At 46.6% G+C, this 20,427-nt stretch overlaps 1 protein-coding gene across 3 annotated transcripts in view; it reads right to left on the reverse strand.

The window, feature by feature from the left end:
- Positions 1-19,445, reverse strand: part of FDFT1 (farnesyl-diphosphate farnesyltransferase 1) — a 29,607-nt gene extending 10,162 nt beyond the window's left edge. The window contains exons 1-3 of one of the 3 annotated variants that reach the window (XM_061569333.1): positions 19,089-19,445; positions 11,766-12,265; positions 437-534 (exon numbers count right to left, since the gene is read on the reverse strand). In XM_061569333.1, coding sequence (XP_061425317.1) covers positions 437-534; positions 11,766-12,265; positions 19,089-19,119 — 629 coding nt within the window. In that variant the 5' untranslated portion in view covers positions 19,120-19,445. Of the gene's footprint in view, positions 1-436; positions 535-11,765; positions 12,266-13,489; positions 14,127-19,088 lie in introns of those variants that run through there. The other 2 variants (XM_061569334.1, XM_061569335.1) reach the window with 2 other exon arrangements.
- Positions 19,446-20,427: the final 982 nt, after the last annotated feature.

Raw genomic sequence — 20,427 nt, forward strand, 5'->3', positions numbered from 1 at the left:
GCAACCCTTGCGAGGCTTCAACCTGGATTCAAACCCAGGATCTCAAGGAGTCCAATCCTCGAGCCGCAGACTCGTTGGCAGACGTTGCGGGTGGCGTTGTACCTTCCTCATCCTGTACGGTCGATTCAGCCTCAAATGAATACCTGGTGCAACATGTACATTTTGACCCTACGAGGGAGACAAAGGCGGACGGGCATGATGCTGGCCACCCACCCACTCTTGTGCCGTGCCAGACTTCATTAGGTGCTCGCTAACAGCACTTGCCCCAACAGTCTGTCAAGGCTAAATACGGAGGATAGTTGTTTCCGTTCTCCGTTAGCTCTTTTAAAAAACCAAGCCGCCCGCGAATGAACTAGAGCGTGAACGAACAAACGATGAAACAGACTCCGGCGTTTGCCACCCGCGGCTCTGGCCCACAAAAACCACGGCTGATCACCTGAGCTCCCCGTCCAGCGCTTGAATGACGGCGGCGAAGGAGCGGCTCGTCTGGTTGAGATAGCGGTAGCACGTGCGCAGGGAAGGCGCCATAGAGTCCTGCAGCCCGGGCACACGCACACGCAAAAACCACGTGGTGGCAACCACCACCCCGTCAGCGTCACCGTCTGCAGGCAACCCGTTCACCTGGCGTGTGGCGGTTCGTCACCAGTGCGATTCAACGAGATTTCCACGAGATTATTCTTTGTCGGAGGGGGGGGGGGGTCAGGATTTGTTTGGGAGTTAATTTTTGCCGTAGGTCGCTTCTGCCGACTAATTTGTGTCGGGTCTTTCGAAGGTTCAGATTTCGTTTGTTCCCTCCCGTATAGATTGTTCCCTCGGCATAATTTATATAAGTAGCAAGATCAGAGTGGATTCCTCCCCCCCCCCACCCCCGTCACAATTTGATGGACGTAAATGGCGGGATAGGAATGGATTCTAAGTGAATAATGGTTACGAGGCAAGTAACGATCCATTAGTTCAGATGAATAGGCTCTTTAAAGAGATGGCAAAATAAACAAACAATTGCCCCTTCATATTTCTGCCTCGCCACGTAAAAAGCATTTCTTACACAATCCATCAGCTGCAAAGCCTTCTAGGATTACATATCAGAAGCCTTGATCCAATACAAGCAAACACTGGATTTATTTCAACATTACAGTATCTCGCGAGCAGTCGAGCTTGCTTGAATCCATGAAGGTGAACTGCCAATCTCACAGACATCGACCTTCTCTCTTTACAACGAGTCCTGGTTTGATGCAAAATCATATAATGCAGTAAGACAATCTTCTTACAATAACACGCACGACATCATGTGCAAGCCATCTTTTAACAACCAACAGTGGCGAGATGTTAACTACCTCGCCTGGTATGCAGGAGGTCGTGGGTTACATCTCAACCCTGACACCTGCTGTATATTTGGAGTTTGCATGTTCATCCCGTGCACTCGCACGGTATTTTCCCCTCCACATTTAGAAACACACGTTGAGTAATTGTCTGCGGTACATTTCCACACGAACACGTTCCTTCGGAGTGGGCAGGTAGGAACTTGGTTGGACAGACAGCGCATTCGTGCACGACAGAAAGCTCGCGGTCACATGACGCACTTCAACCAATCCGGGAGCGTACATGTTTGGGTGGGCAGTGTGGAACTGTTGTTCCTACCTGTATAAACCACTTCATTGGGCTATCAGAAACGGAACACTGGTTTGTCCAAATGTCCTGCAGCTTACAGACTAAATATTATTTTTATAAACGGGAAAAAACGCTCGTCCTTTTAATTTACTACTTGACGAGCCAGAACCCACCAAGACGGTGAATAGTATAAAATGACTTCGGGTTACCGTTTGAGTTAGTGAATTCTTACCATGTGGATGAGAATACAATTCCATAACATGGACCAAGAGAGAATGCAATTGACCAGGTTGCGTTAAATCGACGATACCAAGTGAACAATGAAATCTAAATCCACGACAGAGCAAGACTTGACCTCAAAATTCCACCCGATGATGGACGCTTGTGTTGCGCCCGAAACGTCGTGATTTATTTTATTTTCTGCCTACGTGACTTTACCAAAAGAACCAAAGAGTATGGATCCCTGCAGTCACGAAAGCTTCAAAATTCCAACTTGTCGTCGACCAAACCGACTGCGACTAGATATGCAATGATAATTTCAATTACCACTGGAGGTGAGTGCACGAGTTAGAGGGGGGGGGGATAAGCGAGGTTGGATCCGAAGCATGGCACGCTTGGCGAGTGCGACAGGCAGCGACGCTTTAAAAGTTCCACCGCCTTCACCATGCGAGTTCGACCCCGCTGAGGCTCGGAGAGCTGAATGAAGTTCAAGAAGACCTCAAACACTTTGTGTTGTGAAAGACCCAATGCAGAAGGATCCCTGGGGTCCACCCCAAACCGCATTTATACAATCCATGAAAGGGCGCTAGAAAACAGAATAGAATTGGACAAATGGAAAATTAAAACTCTCCAGTGTGCGACTGTGGTCGTCCAGGACAGACCGTTCAACATATAACGACGCAATGCCCGATCCACAAATACGAAGGAGACATCACGGCCGTACGCTACTCCCGACGCGGTTATCTGGCTTGACCACCTGAATGTGAAATCGCAGTTGTTGCTCTGCATCTACAATCAGCCATATGATAAGACGAAGAGACGAAGACCTTCATCACGTAACCCCCTTCTCCCCGTGCACTCGCACTGCACCCCCCCCATCCTCTTCCTGCAACACCAACGCGCAGAGACATCGCAAACCTGCCCGCACGTAGACTTTAAAAAACGAAGATAAAAGATCCACCGTTTAGATTCACGGACCAGCGGCTGTCACGTTCCATTAGAGAGTGCCTATCAGGGCCGGCAAGGAACACGCGGCGGTGGTGGCGACGGTTAGCACCATGCCCGGCTGGTATTAACCGCCACAGAGAACTCGTCTCAGGCAGAGTTGACACTGGGGAAGTCTGCACCAGGTTCACTTTTTAACCTCCCACCTGGCAATGTGCACGGCCTGGTACCGAACTTGGATCACCAGGATTGTAGCTGGCTCGGCCACCGAGGAGATGGAGCGATGGAATCGACTCGTGCGGTGGGTGCTTGGTGGGGGATTTCATCCTTCCAAGATTTGGGTGGTGGCGGGGGCGGCATAGGGAGCCGTCATCCAGCAGTGGATTGACGATGGTTGATGATAACGATAATTAAGTTAAAACAGCAACGAAACTCAATTGTTGGAGTGTCGAGGATGCGATAAACAGGGTGGTGGGGGTAGGGGGTTGCGCGAGCTTGTTTTGAGTTGTTTTTAAAGGGGACACCTCCAGTTACCTGGGTTGAACCAATACACGGGAGGGGAGGGGGACCTGGGCATCTCCTCAACACGTTCCTGCACCCATCACACGCTCCACTTCACTAACAACAAACAGCGCGCACACACACACACACATTTCTAACCTTGACAAGACTTGGGAGACACGTCCACGAGCACGTACGAGAGCATAACTCGATTTGACTAATTTTCCAGGTGTGTAACACACACACGTTGATTATCACACTCATGACAACAGGTAAAGGTGCAGCCCTGCAATTGCTTTCAAGCCACGTCTGCCAGAAGGGCCTCCCCACTCGAGGCAGCTCTATAGAGCTCCGTCAAAGAAATGTTGGTCTACTCTTCCACACTGGCCGGATGTGTTCGAAGGGGTGTACACACTCATGTATACTGCCGAGTGGACAGAAAGTGGAGGGGTGGGGACTTGACAACCTTGCACCATTATTTCAACTGCCGTGACCGGCGACTGAATGGAACCGGCGACCTCTGCATTGCAAGCACGTGGAGCTACAAATCCAGAGACCACAGTTCGATTCCTGCTCACAGCCAACGCCAGTGACAATTAATCGGAACCAGTCCTGGGTCGACTTCGGCCTGAAATGTGTACGGATCATTACTCGGGAGCCAAAGGTGGCGGGGCGTGGTGCTGGCCACCCACCCCCTTGTATACCGTGTAGGCCTTCATTAGGCGCTCACCAACGGCACTTGCCTCAACAGTCTTAAGGCATCATATTCTTGGTTCTTTCGGTAAAGTCATGTAGAAGGGAAATAATATAATTATATATATATATATAAAACAATACAAAGTCTCACGACCTTTCGACTGCAACACAAGCAATCATCATCAGGTGTGAAATCCGCAGCAAGAAAATTTGAAGTGGCGTTTTTATTTATTTATCAAAATATAGTCTTAAGGCTATTTCAAGGTCAGGGGGTCATCAGGGCCAAAGGGGGTGATGCAACTACACCTCACCACCCACAGACCTCATCACCCCCTATAGGATCCTGCAGCTGTTGCAAAAATGACATCTGACCTTCAAAGTCTGCTCTTACAGAATCCCTCCGTATGGCTTACAGCCTTACAGTGTCACCATTCCCATCTGGCTCAAGGTCTTCACATTGCTAGACAGTCAACTCATTCTTCTAGGACATATATTTGAGGACTCCTGGAGGGAGGGGTGGACAGACATTTGAACCATTCCACTCAGAGCGGCGTCCAAACGCAAACGTCGCCTCCACGCCCAATGGATCTGTTGCGCAAGCAATTCGCTCTCGCAACTTAAAGAAAAATCACCTACAGTTGCTTTGTCCACGTGCCGAGCGAGGAGTTGTGTAAAGAGGTAAAATAAACGGCACGTTCAGAATTGCAACAACCAATCATATTTTGTTATGTGTGTCACGTGATAATAAACATCCCCCCTTCTTGGTTCTTTCGGTAAAGTCACTTTACCGAAAGAACCAAGAAGATCAATCCCTGCAGTCACGAAAGCTTTAAATCGAAAAATAAACATCCCTACAAATATCCAAACAGATCAATGCTTCGGAGAGGCTGTGCTTGCAGAGAAACAACTACATAAAAGCGAATTAGCTGCACACAACCAAGTTGCGCAAATGATCGCAGAGACGTCCACTGAAAGCGATTTAAGTTGCACCCAGCCAGAGTTGCCCAACTGCTCGAATCAGGTGCAGACCTCGGATTAAGGACAGCGCACGTCCGGTAGCAGCAGCGGCAGTCGAGGCCTGGACGCTGCTCGCTCGCTTCTCAGCGCTCAGCACAAATGACCCCACAGCCAAGGTTGTTTCCACAAATAGACACTCATGGACGGATGCAGAACAAAACCTGGCAAGTGCCACGGTGAACGCCGTTGCAGAATTACAATTGACCCACCAACGGCCACGGCGACAGGAGAGCACAGCGGAGTCGTTTTAATAATAATTTCATAAAAATCGCGTCATTCGTGCATTTGCACCCCACAAAGCTGCAACATCTATTAGCCAGTCTCTGACACAGATGATGCAAAAACAAAGCGCACTACTTGGCAAATCAAGAAGATGTATATATAAAATGATAAAAAATGCACATAACAAGAAAATGATCATCACAGAGAAAATATATTTAAATTAATGAATCCGTTCGGTCTCCAGACCACAATGCCAACATTTCGCCGGATTTAGGAGAACCTTCACGGGGAGGAAAGCGTGGTCAAAAAGTTATGAAGCCAGTTGGACCATAATATGGATGGGTTCCATCTGGAGTTGTACCTCCACTGCTATAAAGGTAAAAATGCGCAGCCCTGAAATTTGTGTTTGGCCACGCCACTCCTGGTGGAAGGGCCTTCAATAGAGGAAGTGCTTGAGAGCTCCCCCCCCCCCCACCCCCTGGCATGATTGAAAGCCATCCATTGGTCAATCAAGTATGGGTTGTCTGACCATTCTTCACCGTGCTAGTCAGCGCGGGTTGGTAAAGGGGGGGGGGGGGGTCCTGAGAAAAGATTCAGAGATCACTCGACCACCGATGTTAGCCGTGTGCGGGATTCGAACGAGGGTCACCCCTGGTTAAAAGTGCGGCACTACCACTCGCCACCTATCTATCACCCTATCAGGAGCCACCGTTTACACTGTAAAACAAACGGCCCTTTGTCAATGCACTGCTGGATTAAGGCCTCCACTTACCATGTAGATGTTGAGGGTTAATTGACCATACTTCAGCACCTTGGTCCGCGTGGGTTAGGGAAAGCAGGGAGCAAATAAGCCAAGTACAAATAATGCACTGCCATCCGCTGCCCACATGAGCACACCCTGTAACACCTGCTATGCATGGCAGTCACCCATCCAAGCTCAAAACCTGCTTAGCTTCCAAAATCAGGCACCTTCAAGGCGATTTGGTCATAGGTTTACACTATATGGATAGAATACATTTTGGGCTTTTTTTTCAAGTATTTATCCTAAGTGTACTATCACTGTCTTGTCGAGACGAAGCACCCATTCGGAACGCAGAGCAAGTCGTGCGGGAGGGGATATCCCAAAACGATTTATTATACGTTCTCACATGACAAATGTATACGCAAATAACCCCTACACCTTGCTACAGAGAAATTCTCACTGCATGGCAGTCAAAACGGATATATTTTCATTCTCAAGGTAGTTTCTTTCGGGCGGTCATTGGGTGGCCAGGTTGGGACAATCCACTTGCTACGCTTGAGGTATCATAGACGTACACTTCTGACATCCCTTTGTGGATCCTTTAGTAAGTACTACAGACATTCAATTTTCCCCCAGGCCCTGCGACAAAGAAATGTTCGTCACACCTTTCAAAGTTTTTTTGTTATCCTGGAATTTGGAAAGGTTAAACAAAGGCGAGAAACGACGTTTTAGTTTTTGTAGTCATTTTGTAGACCGAGCCGATATGGTCGACGGCACTACATTCGAGAACGTGGTTCACAATCTCGGGTGGCTCGACGCTGGATTCGAACCCAGGTACTCATCGGTGCTGGCTCATTGGCTCTGAAGCCAGAGCCATCCCGATTACCTCCACTGTGTGGACATTTTTTTGCATGTATAGAGTTTTTTTTGGGTTGGAGCACGTAAATATATAAATGTATCGTTAAAACCCGCCACCACCCAACACGTGACAACCCTTACTAATTGGCTGTGTTGGGCGATGGCGGGTTTTCACGACACATTTATATATTTACGCGATCAAACCCAAAAAAAACTATTATGAATATATGCATGTATGGTAATAATAACTATTATGAATATATGCATGTATGGTAATAATAAAAAGCAAAAAGGACCTTTCAGCCCCTATATGGTCTTAAACGGTGATAGAGCAGGTCCAATTAGTCAGCACCTATTAAGGCCGGCACAAGAAACAAGGAGTGATGTGTGCGAGCACCAGATCCTGCGGTCCCTCTCCCAAGTATGGCTCTTAACACGTTCACAAACCAGGTATTCATGTCGGACCAAGCGGACCCTAGAAGTCACGCTCTTGGCAGGCTACGATACGAAGTAAGCCAATAATGTTCATGGATGGGATCAAACTCAGCTGACTGATTACTCGGCTTGGAACAAGTCACCACCCATCACGATTAAATTAAAATCCACCCGATTCAGGGTCACGATTACATAAAATAAAAACTTTTATTTGTATCGCGGTGCCTTTTCAGTGGCTATCGGAGGGTGGCGGGTGATAAAAATCGTGAACCCATTACATACAACATATGGAAAAATTAAACAGATTTCCACAAACGATCATTGCATACGCCAACAGACAATACCACAAAAACGCGGCTTACAAAATCTCTTGAACTTTAGCTTCACATAATAGTTTAGCCCACCAGCTTAGTCCTTGCAGACCCGTGTTAAGCAGCATGGATGTGTTTGAGCAGGTAACACATGGGTGTCCAACACAAGCTGACTTGCCGTACAAAATGCTGCCAATGTTGTTATTGGGACTGAGCGCTCCACCGAAACATGTGTTTATAATACATGAAGGGTTGAATTGTGCAAAACAAATTAAGGCTTTTATCACGGAGGATTCACATTTCTAACTGCCTCTAATCAGAAACTATCACGGTATTAATCCATCTAAGAAAGCTTCACAAAGCCTCACCGAGCCGAAACTTTTCAACTTAATCCTGCATTATAATGTTTGGCCAATTACTTTGTAATTCGTGTTTCTGATTATGGGAACAAACAGATAAAACCCTTAGTACCAAGGCCATGAGCCAGCGTTACGAGGGGAGAACACTCAACAGATCTGCACACACAGATTAACTCACCTACTTTCTGAACTTGTCACTATGTTAGTTGGCAAGCTTCACGAATTGACTGCGTGTTCTGCCAACCCTTGGCTTCCAAAGCGCCTGAATTCAGCAGGTAAGCACCGCTATTGTCATTGCATTTTGGTTTCTGCCTCTGTCCTTTTTTATAATAATTACAAAAAGCCCTCTTTACTTACTTGCCAATGAAATCTGCACCAGAGTCCAAAGACTTTATTTTCCCATGATAGTGCTGCATTGGAATGCTGAGCAAATACCATTCACGAGTTGTTGGTATGTGGGAGCACTCCTACATCAGTTGAGAAAACCCACATTACGTACCTAAAAGGCAGTAAATAACATTTAAAAAAAAGAGACTGTTCAAATCATCAGCCATGGTTAATCCACTGCTGGATGAAGGCCACCACCTCCCACCCCAAAGCTGCCACCCTCTTGCGATCCTGCGATGTAATACAACTATAGCATCTGCTCCACTACCTGATCGATATTTTTATGTTAACTTGGTTTGTTTTTCCTGCCAATAGCTTTGAGCTCCCTTCGGTTATGTTGACGTGCAAACGGCATCTCAACAGTCCCGAGGTTTACACCATTGGTACCTCATTTGCCAGTAAAAAATATAATTGGTTTTTTACCCTTTTATCTGGCAACAAAACTGACACCTTTTTTACGAGGAGTCATGTTTGCATAGACAACAATACCTGCAGTCATAATGCAAACAAAAAAAACATAACTCTGATAATGTATGCACTGTCCTTGAAGTTGATTGGTCCACACCCAAGACAGCTTTCCTTAGAGCCTAGTCTCACATGGGTTGGACCAGATGACGCCAAAAGGCTAGGCTCTAAGGAAAGCTGTCTCGGGTGTGGACCAATCAACTTCGAGGACAGTGCATACATTATCAGAGTTATGTTTTTTTGTTTGCATTATGACTGCAGGTATTGTTGTCTATGCAAACATGACTCCTCGTAAAAAATGTGTCAGTTTTGTTGCCAGATAAAAGGGTAAAAAAAACAATTATCAATTATCAGTCCCGAGGTTGCTTCCAGTGTTTGAAATTATCAAGGGGAGCTCCATCTCCGCATCCACGTCTTAAAGACTATTTTTAAAAAAAACATGCAGATTGATTCAGGAAACCCATTACTGTAGTCGTCTGCTGGCCACCTTGCAACACAAGTCGACAACATCGGAGTATTCCCAGGCGGCCTCTCCCATCCAAGACCCATTCCAGGCTCCAGCCTGCTGACATTCTGCAGTCCGACAAGCTCTTGGTGCATTCAAGGTGATCTGGTCACGAGCCAAGAATAATTCTGGCGTGCACCAATGCTCTTGCAATATGCAGCGGCGAGTTAGAACTAATGTAACGTGTACTCTCCATTGTTATACTGTACATCCTCCCGTCCCATCAATGTCACATCCCTTTTACTATTCTACAGCACCGGAGAGCGATGAGATTGTATTTCAAAGTAATTTCTTGCAAGTCAAAAAGTGGTTTCTGTACGCAAGGATTCCCCGGTACACAGACTCTCCGGTGGGAAAGTTGCTCATTGGCGAGCACCTCTTGTGGCCGGAGAGCGCACGAGGGCTTGTTTGTGGCCAGCGCGTCAAGGCTGATGATGAATAATGCTTCGTAGTATACGGAGCCATTCCCTTACATATTAAGATGTTTTCAAGTAACGGAGTGTCTATACATTGTGTGGAAATGTTCACTTCGGCCAATGGAAACATTATCCAAGCTTCCCAATATTGGTGCGGTTGTGCACTGTGCAGTCACCAGCATAAGGGAATATAGGTCAAGTTCATGGCAGCTCTCTCCAGAACACAACAACCACACTCCCTCCACCACGACTGCAATGCCGATCTGAACCACTCTGTGCAAGGCAGGCCTGTACACAGCCCAAAAACAAAACAAGACAAAGCTCCTGTTGGGGCAAGTGTTGTTAGCAAGCACCTATGAAGGCCGTAACGACACACGAGGGTGTGGGTAGCCAGCACCACGCCCGGCCGCCTTTGTCTCCCCAGTGGCGATATTTACACATCGCACTAAGTACTCATTTGAGACTGAATCGAGCTAGGAGATACCCAGGACCAGCTCACATAATTGTCACTGGTTTTTGCCATGAGCAGGAATCGAGCCCAGGGGTCGCCAGTTTCGTAAGCACAGCACGCTAACCGCGACACCACCGCTCCACACACAGTACACCAGCACACACCCTGCAGATATTCCAAAAGCTGACAACAAATTCATGACATTCTACCAATGATGATGATTTTATGATAAACATGCCGAGTTTTCTGGTTATCTGTGCTCGGGAACCAGCGGTGACAATACCAGAGGTTGAGAACCAGTCCTATCATATCGCTATCCAGTAGCAGACGAGCATTGCAAGTTTTGAATGTACAGCTGGTCCTAAACGCAGAATCCTTTTTTCTAAAACTGGCTAGATCGCAACCCTATCCCCTAAACCAGCTACCGTATCTCTCTCTCTCTCTCCCGCTCACCCTCACCCACCAATCAAAATGCCATTAAACTGGCATGGGTGTCCAATTATGATTTGTCGCTTGGTTTGCCCCATCGCCCGGGTCCTCGGGGGTCACAGACTTTTATAATCTAGGCAGGGCCGTTCCAATTCCAGCAGGCAACTGTGGGAAAGGATGAACAATTCCATCAGCAATTAAGGTCGACAAAATAGTTGGGAGCCTCCGAAAACGAAGTTATCAAACTTTTAAAGTTAATGATTATCTGCATTCAGAATGATAGGTCTGACTATAGTATTAAGCCTTAAGGTTTTAGAGATTCCAGTACTATAATTGCTTGTACTGTGTTCATACATCTAAAACACGGAACCTAATTTTAAGCAGATACATGGCATTTATGAGAAGGGAAAACCGACTTGGAATAAAAGTCTGTTTCAAAGAAGGCCTCTGTTTAGATTGAGTGAGTCCGAGGATCAACAGTCATATATTTGACACAAGGCCAATATTAGTTTTAATGGTGCAATGATGTAAAACTGTTGCAAAACAAATGGCTCAATAAAGTTTGTTTAACATGGAATGATAACAGCTGTTAAACAGTATTGTACCCATTTTGAAAAATAAAATCTAACATGAAGAGTTTTTCTGAAAGGTTTTTCATTGAGGTCTAAGTTAATTAATGCAAGGTAGAAAAGAAAACCATGAGTTACTGGAGAAAACCCACCCATGCATAGGTAGACAAGAATAACACCTAGTAAAAACCCACCCACGCATATGATTGAATAAGACCCAGCGAAAATCAACCCATCCATGCTTATGAGGGAATAACATCCCTTTAAAAACCCACCCATTCACTGCGTAGGTAGAAGGGAATAACATCTTGCGAAAACCCCCCCATGCATAGGAGGAAATACACCAAAAGCTCTGCGTACGTACAGATGCAACAGTCCATTGCTGTACTGTTCTATACTGGTCACGTCCCTGCCCCACACTTGGCATTCCAAAGCTGCCTCCCAAGTTAGGAACCAGACTCAACTCTGCTTAGCTTCCAAAACCAAAAGAGGATCCGGCATAAGCGTTCAGGGCACTTCCGCAGTAGGCATCAACGGCGTTGTTGTAACATGTGAACAATGCCACACAATTCTTGGTTACTCCACAAAAAGCAAACTCGGCCACTACGTTCAGCGCCACGGGGCCCGTACCGGAAAGCCATCGTTAGACAGGCCAGAGTCCTGGATGTTCTCGTTGTGCCCTGCCTGGGGCCTGTAGCATCCCAGCTCTCCATCCGCCATCACCGACATCGCCAGCGGAGACAACGCGACCACCGCCACAGAAGCCAGGGCTGACGATGTTGAAGAAGATGAAGATGATGACGACGACGACGGAGGCTGCTGTGTTGGTGGCACGTTTGTGGAAAGAGTTCTGGGCGTGCAAGCCATGCACGTTGGGGAGGTCCTACGCTGCCGGTGCTGCTGGTGGTGATGCTGGTGGTGCTGCTGCTGCTGCTGTTGGTGGAGGTGGTGGTTGTTGTGGTGGTGGTGCCGAGCTCGGCGAACACATGCGCCGGCCCAACAGCAGCAGAAGCCGGCCATGAGGCCCCGTGCACGGTATAGATGGGCCATATCTTCCCGTCGCATGTCCAGATCGATCCACACCGCGCCTCCTACCACCACCACCTCCACCCGCAACCACCATCCACACCCTGCAACCACAACCCACGAGCTGCAACTTGCACTCACAACCAACTACAGCGCAGGTATTCACAACCACCATGCAAATCTTCATTTCAACCCCCACCACCTGAACCCAAACATAACTCGATCTTCTAAGAAGAAAAATCACAAACATGAAGTCACGGTCGTCATGCAACTAGCACCACCAACCACAACCAAGACTCACAACCCCACATCTTACACATTCACGATCACTTTCCACTCCTGAACGATTCTTACACCCACAACAACTGACACTCAAAACCCACGACAGAGAGTGCAACCACCACTTTAACCCTCCACTCACCAATTACTCGTGCCATTCGCCACTAGTGACGGTGAGGTCACCAAGGCGCCTGTGCCAGGCCAGGTGCACTTTGAGGCCACGTCAAGTGTCGAAGGGTCTCGCTTCACCTCACCAGCACCATCCGGACCCACAATCAGTAACTTGGCCTCACAACATATTCCAGTCCACAACTCACCACATCACCAATTGCACCCACAACCAAACATTGCACACACACACACACACACGAGACAAAATACGCAGTGACAACCACCATTCAACCCAACACAACTAAACCCACCATCAACAAAATCAACAAACACCTTCCCCCATTATAACCACTGAGCGTGCAACCTCAAATGGACACCACCACCACCACCATCCCATTGCAACTTCCAACACAAGCCATGGGTTGCACTGAAAAGCCAAAGCATCAACTTACATTCATCAGCGTTTAACCTTCAACCGACGTCGCTCACACACACACACTGGACTGAAACCGAATTAGCATTCACAACCACCACCCACCCTTTAGCCAACACCACCGACAACCACTTTCTAGACACCACAACCACACATTGCACCGACCACTTTCTAGCCAACACAACCACACATTGCACCGACAACCAAACTCGCGTTCGCAACCGCAGCTCTCTGAACCTTCGACCAACAACTAACGCATAACCGCATCCACCAACTCGCCCACATCCACCCACCTCTTGTTTACCACCACCACCGCACCTAAACCTCATCGCAGACCTCTGCTCAACTATCCCACTCACCTCCACAATTAACCACGACCACCGCTAACCTCTACGACAACACCCAGTCACTCGACCACCAAAACGCGACCACCAAAACGCAACCACCGCCAACCAAACTTTGCTCGCCACCACCACCACCACCGCTCACCAACTCACCAACTCGCCTCCACGACAGCACCCAGAGGCCCCCTTTCTTTCTTTACGGGGTAAACCACCACGGCGCCAGCCACCTCGCCGCCGTGGTGCCTCGTGCAGCGAGAATTACCATCGGGGCGAATCCGCGGCGCATAAAAAAAAGTGTAAGGCCCAAGCAAAGCAAAGGAGGGCACACACACAGACTGCGTAGGACGATACGAGACAACGGCGGAGTAGCGACGCCCTATAAAATAATATATTTATTATTAATGCTAATCGATTGTTGCTGCGTAGGCTGGTCTTAGAAGCCAAAGTGAACTTAGCGTTGGATGTTCTCGTAACTGCTACGAACCCGATAATGCAATCCCCTGTGCGCCCCTTTGCCTATTCATCCTCCTCCCTTACACACACGTGGCGCAAGAGATTTGTGTGTAAAAAAAAATGTTTTATATAAAACTACAACAGCCGAGAGACATTTCTCGTTCAACCTGTCATTTTTTATAGCAGCTGTGTAAGTAAAAAAGGACGACTTGCAATGGCGGTAAGGACTCGCTACGGGTTATGTTGAACTGGCAAAGGAAGAAAGCCACGCAGAATGCGTAACCACGTGGAGGGGAGACCTCACACGCAGACACCACCACCACTACCACTGGAGTGGCAGAGCCAGGCCCCGCCTACCACTCCCCGGCCAGTAAACAAAGTGAAAAATAAACACGAGGACAAAACCACTCGGCACCAGTCGGAGGGGGTGTTCGGGTTTATTACAGAAAATCAGACGCGCGTGTGTGTGTGGAGGGGGAGGGTTGCACAACATGGTACGTCCCATACTCTTAGGTTTTTTCGGTAAAGTCACGTAGGTAAAAATAAATAATAAAAATTATAGAAATAATGATAGAAATAAAATAAATTAATTTTATTAATAAATAATCCAAATAAAAAAGTAACATTAATTTATTGTTATAATACATAATAAAAATAATAGAAATAAAAATAATAGAAATAAAATATTTCTATTTTATTACTATTATTATTTCAATTATTTTTTTATTTTTACCTAGGTAACTTTACCGAAAAAACCTAAGAGTATGAATCCTTGCAGTCACGAAAGCTTCAAATCTAGAATGGTATGTCCCCGCCTCCTCCCATTGCATCTCCACCATCACCCACACGCCAGCAATCTGCTGCCCAATGCAGGCTATAGGATGGTCCAGATGTCTTGTGACCCCCCCTCCCCCAATTAATTGGGTGGAGAGGGTGGGGCTGGGTGGGGAGGGGCTGGGTGGGGAGGGGAAGGTGGGGAGGGGCTGGTGGGGAGGGAGGGGCTGGGTGGGGAGGGTGGGGAGGGGCTGGGTGGGGAGGGTGGGGAGGGGTTGGGTGGGGAGGGGTGGGGCTGGGTGGGGAGGGGCTGGTCACCCCGTGGTGCCCTTATAAAACTCAACGTTTAACCTACTCACGCCGGCTTGTGCCCGCCCTCACAGTCGGGCATATTTGCGGAATACACCACGCCGCCGTTGACCCTGGCCATTGACCGAGCAACCCAACGTTCCTACCAGCTCCCTCCGCAGCAGGAATGTGTTACAATTGCGTTATTGGGACACGCACTTGCAGTTGTGCACGTGTGGTGCACGTGTGTTGCAAGTGTGTCCGAACAGGTTTGCCAGAAACGATGACGCATTAATTACTGGATTAGTCTTGATTTGAAGCTTTCGTGACTTTACCGAAAGAATCGAAGGGTACTGCATTCGTACCGATCACCGATTCGCATTTCCCCGATAGCCACTAGGGGCGCTACCATTCACCGCAATGTTAAAATAAAACGTGTTTTTTAAAATATATATACCGTGATGTCGTGTTGGCAGTGGTGCACAAGCACAAATAACAAACCAACAAACAAACTCACCACATCCGTCAATAACACCGTGCAAAAGGTCCATTACCAGAACCGTCGCCTATTTTACGATTTTTCCTATTTTAAGGTAGTGTCGTTGAGTTAAAACGTTAAAAGTTATACATAACTTTGCTCGAATCTGCTCTCACGGATTCGCTTGGGGCAAAGAAAAAGGGTGAGATTAATCGTTTTATCCCTATGAGGCTATAGCCGACACGTGTCCCAACACGACTGTGTGCTAATTGCATAGGGACGGGAGTCATGGAGATTGGGGCATTTTATTTTATGGGCCACAAATTTCCATGAAAAGCATGGTCACTCTGGTAGCTATTTATTGGGCGGAAATGTCATTACAGAAGGGTTCCGTGGCGAATTAAAGGGGAATATTTCGCAATAAAAATACCATCACGTGATATGAAAACATCTTGGAAATATGAAAAGTAATAGCAAGTGTGTACAGGTACAGCACTGTATATAAAACAGATGGTATGCACAGGTGATACTGATTCAACGCCCCTTGGCTCATGGGCAATTAAGTTGCATTTCAACTTTCAATCATCAAAGAGCAAACTAGACTAGTGTACAGCGATAGCTGGCGAGCCATTTGTAATTGCAGGTGCTTCAAATGTTTTAAATATGATTATAGTTTATCCTTTGAGTCGTCACACCAATTTGCTGCCTTTATTATCATCATCGGCACGCTCTCGTGATCACGCACACAAGGGACACGCTTTGTCTAAGCGTTCCCAAATGACTACGTGCCCAGCAGTGGAAAAAACATCCCTGTCAAACTATACCATTTACCCGTATTCTTGTACGGGGACATTTTCTCCCTTGCGATGGGGCTTTTTAGGATGCACGTTGAGATGTATATGGGCACGGGGTGACCAATACTGTCTGAATTGGTCTGTAATAAGGGCACTTATAAGGGGTTGACAATAAACTCATTACTGTCGTGCAATTTCGCCCGTGTGAATAATGTATATCTGAACTGTATTGGGGTATAAAAGGTATTCATTTCTCATGGAGTATTTTCTGTCACCCTTCTCCCCAACCCACACAATATGAAGCCCTATGGACTCCGGTTACATCGTTTCCTGAGCTCAGCCCCATACAGCTCCTTGTAGATAGTTTAAAACCCACAAGAGGCCACATCGCTATAGGTCAAGCCAGCAACAGTAGACAAATAATCCACAATATTTAATCATACGTGATATCAAAGACTCATGGCGACCCAGCACAATACGTGTTTCCCCCACATTCCCCAAATCTTCTCGGTTAAAATAAAGCACATGTACGGTACAGGGTGGCATATCCACCCTCACGTCTACAAATCCATCGTGGTCACATGCTGTACACAGAGTACTGTATGTAATTAATTCGTAAACTCCTCGGGTACAGTAAACATACCTGTCAACCCATCATGTTTATCCCGTATTCTTATACAGGCAAATTTAGTTTTCAGGTCCATACGAAGTACAGCCGTTTCAATACGGGCACAAACATTTTTGTTTGTCTATTTGTCTGTGTTTCTTCCTCGTGATGGGAATTTGTAGGATAAATGTTGAGATTTATAAGGGCACGGCGTGACCAATAATGTCTGAATTGGTCTGTGATAAGGTAGGGCACTTATAAGGAGCTGACACGCATCACGGTATAAGCAGACATCCACTATTTTTGCACATTATAATATAAACATGGTTTATAGTCCTTTCAGCCTATGAGCTTTCTTGTTGCCAAGAACACTCCATATACAGTATATACTACGGGGGGTTTTGTATGGTAATTCCTCGACACATTCAGCTCTCGTTCTGCAACAATAAATAAATGATTGCAAAAACCACTACGGCACCATATCTACGCAGTTCCAGCGAATCGGGGCTCAATATTCAATTATCTTGTTATTTCACGGTAATACTGAATTATCGGCCACTAGTTGAGCAAAACAATTCTCGTGAACAAACACCGCTCTGATACAACCGTTTAAACACGCGATCGGATTCATTTTTTTCGAGAATATAATTCAAGTAAATTCAAATCCTACTAAATTGTTTAACATTTTTGGTTCGATCCCTCCCACGGAATTTGCCCTCCCCCAAGACGTCTGGCTTGCGTGGAAGAGTAGGCCAATATCGTCTCTCGAGTCGAGAGTGGTTCTCCGCAGAGCTCCCTTGAGTGGGAGGCCCTTCCACCAGCAGGGACTTGAGCCAGACATTGCAGGGCTGGAGCTTTACCCAATTCCAGCCCATGACCAAAATTCACCTGCAATGCGTCAGACCTCCTTCTTTAACGACCCGGACTGTCTACTGTGGTGAAGTATGGTCACATTATCCATAAAGCATGTCACACAATCCGCCCTAACCAATTATCGATTGCCACATCGATCATTTCACACAATCGCCCTTAGCTCAGTCCCCATTTGCTAACATGCCGTGTTCAGAAGCCTTGATGGTTAATCTTGTTACTGCTGTTCAAGCCTTGCACTTGAATCAATCGACCAGCGCCCCTTCACAATACAATCGTTACTGAGCGCTTCACGTGTGCACGTAACATTGCATTCATAACATCTGAGATACGCAAAAGCGTTAAAGGTATACACAGTTCAAAATACTGTATGTAAAAGAGATTGCATAATACATTTTGAGCTTGATTGTAAAAAGGCCAGAGTCTCAACGGGCTCTCGTCTGCTTGTAATAACATGAAGGATGTAAGATGATGTTATTGCTGATGATGATTATTAGGCGCCTGCTGATGCTTCTGATGCAGCTACTGCTCATGATCACATGACGACGATGATGTTGGACTGATGGATGGATGAATGCATGATGATTCAGGTGCTGTTGATGATAATTGTTGATGCTGCTGCTGCTACAAGTTGCCCATGGTGGTGATGATAGGTGATGATGACGTTTGAATGGATGATAGTATATGAATGGATGATGTTGGACTGATGGATGGATGATTGCATTATGATTCAGGTGCTGTTGATGATAATTATGTTGATGCTGCTGTTGCTACAAGTTGCCCATGGTGGTGATGATAGGTGATGATGACGTTTGAATGGATGATAGTATATGAATGGATGTTGGACTGATGGATGGATGAATGCATGATGATGATTCAGGTGCTGCTGATAATTATGTTGATGCTGCTGCTTGCTACAAGTTGCCCATGGTGGTGATGATAGGTGATGATGACGTTTGAATGGATGATAGTATATGAATGGATGTTGGACTGATGGATGGATGAATGCATGATGATGATGATTCAGGTGCTGCTGATAATTATTTTTGATGTTGCTGAAAGTTGCCGGTGGTAATGACAAATGATGATGACGTTTGAATGAATGATGTTGGACTGATGGATGGATGAATGAATGCATGATGATGATTCAGGTGCTGCTGCTGATGATCTTTTGACACTGCTGCTGCAAGTTTCCGGTGGTGGTAATGACAGATGATGATGATGATGACGTATGAATGGATGATCTATAAAATGGATGACAATATATGAATGGATGATGTTGGACTGATGGATGAATGAATGAACACGTGATGATTCAGGTGATGCTGTTGATGATATATCATCAACAGCATAATGCTGCTGCCAGTTGCCCGATGGTGGTGATGACAGATGATGATGACGACGTTATGAATGGATGATGATGATGGATGAATTAATATTCGGCTGGTGATGTATTCTTCTGACGATACGCAGATACAACAATCGTGTCCACTCACCAAATCCAGACTGGGCATCACGGATTTGCATCCCCCCAGCTTGAACTTGATGAGGTTGAACACCTCCTCGGGATGTCCCAGGGACCGGAGGATGTCCATGTCTGGTCCGGAGTTGGGTCGCCTACGACGGGTACCAGCGTTCAGGCAAGACAGTAGGGCCCGGAGATGACAGGGCCTCTTAGACTAGCGGCTGGCTAAAGATTCAAGGATAAACGTTTTAAGGATAAAGGTTTAACAAAACGAGAGGGGGAGGGGAGGCTGCTTTTAAATCGCTGCGAGAAATAATACCCACGGCGTGCTTTGAGAATGCCAGAGTTTGACTTTATTTGATTATTTTTGTTTTAAATCGCCGGGCGTGCGACGCGCCAATGACACGCGGTGGGGGCGGGGCGAGCGGGAGGGGGCGTGTCCTAGCATAAGCCACGCCCCCACGCGCGGCGATCCTCGTCTCCTCATTGGTCCCCGGGCCTCGTCCGAGTGACGTAGCCCCAGTGGCGCGATCACGTTGTCTTCGGTCACCCGTTTTGATTTCGCAATACCGATAAGGGGAGGGAGGGAGGGGGGAGCGACGCGTCGCGTTGATTGGCTCAGCGCGGTGGGATCCCGCGCGCTGATTGGTCCTCGTTCGCCCGGGATTCCGTCGCATTGTTTATGTGAGCTATGGAATTAAAACTCAATGCGTTGTCCACTCGTGCGGGTGCTGAAATGAAGGGGCATTGCCCGAAACGTCGTCTTTTTATGTTTGTTTTGTTCCTTTTGAGGCCACACCGATGTTGAGTTTTTTTTGTTAAGCTGTGCTTTGTGCACCACTGCCAACGCAGTAGCAGCATCACCTAACACAATATAACTTGCCTGAAACACTCCCGTATTTCATATTACACATCTGCCGTTAGCTTATTTATACACAAACCCTATGTGTACGGACCTTCTAGTTTATTCCCACTCACGCAGACACACCACCCCTTCAGATTAACATGTAGTAGGCTAGAATTGAAGCTTTCGTGACTGCAAGGATTCATACTCTGTTTTTTTCGGTAAAGTCACGTAGGTAAAACAATGCAATAAAATAAGTTAAAACAACTAAATTAATATTCTTGGTTCTTTCGGTAAAGTCACGTAGAAGGGAAATAATAAAATATAAAACAATAACAAGTTCTCACGACGTTTCGACCGCAACAAAAGCAGTCATTTAATTACTTTATTATTTCCATTCTACGTGACTTTACCGATAAGAACCAAGGATATGAATCCCTGCAGTCACGAAAGCTTTAAATCAAAACTAAATTAAATCACGACGTTTCGGAGGCAACACAAGCCTCCCTCATCCAGGTGTAAAAAA

This window comes from Lethenteron reissneri, chromosome 43 (genome assembly GCF_015708825.2).
Source record: "Lethenteron reissneri isolate LAM-NWPU_2019-01 chromosome 43, ASM1570882v1, whole genome shotgun sequence".
Lineage (NCBI taxonomy): Eukaryota > Metazoa > Chordata > Hyperoartia > Petromyzontiformes > Petromyzontidae > Lethenteron > Lethenteron reissneri.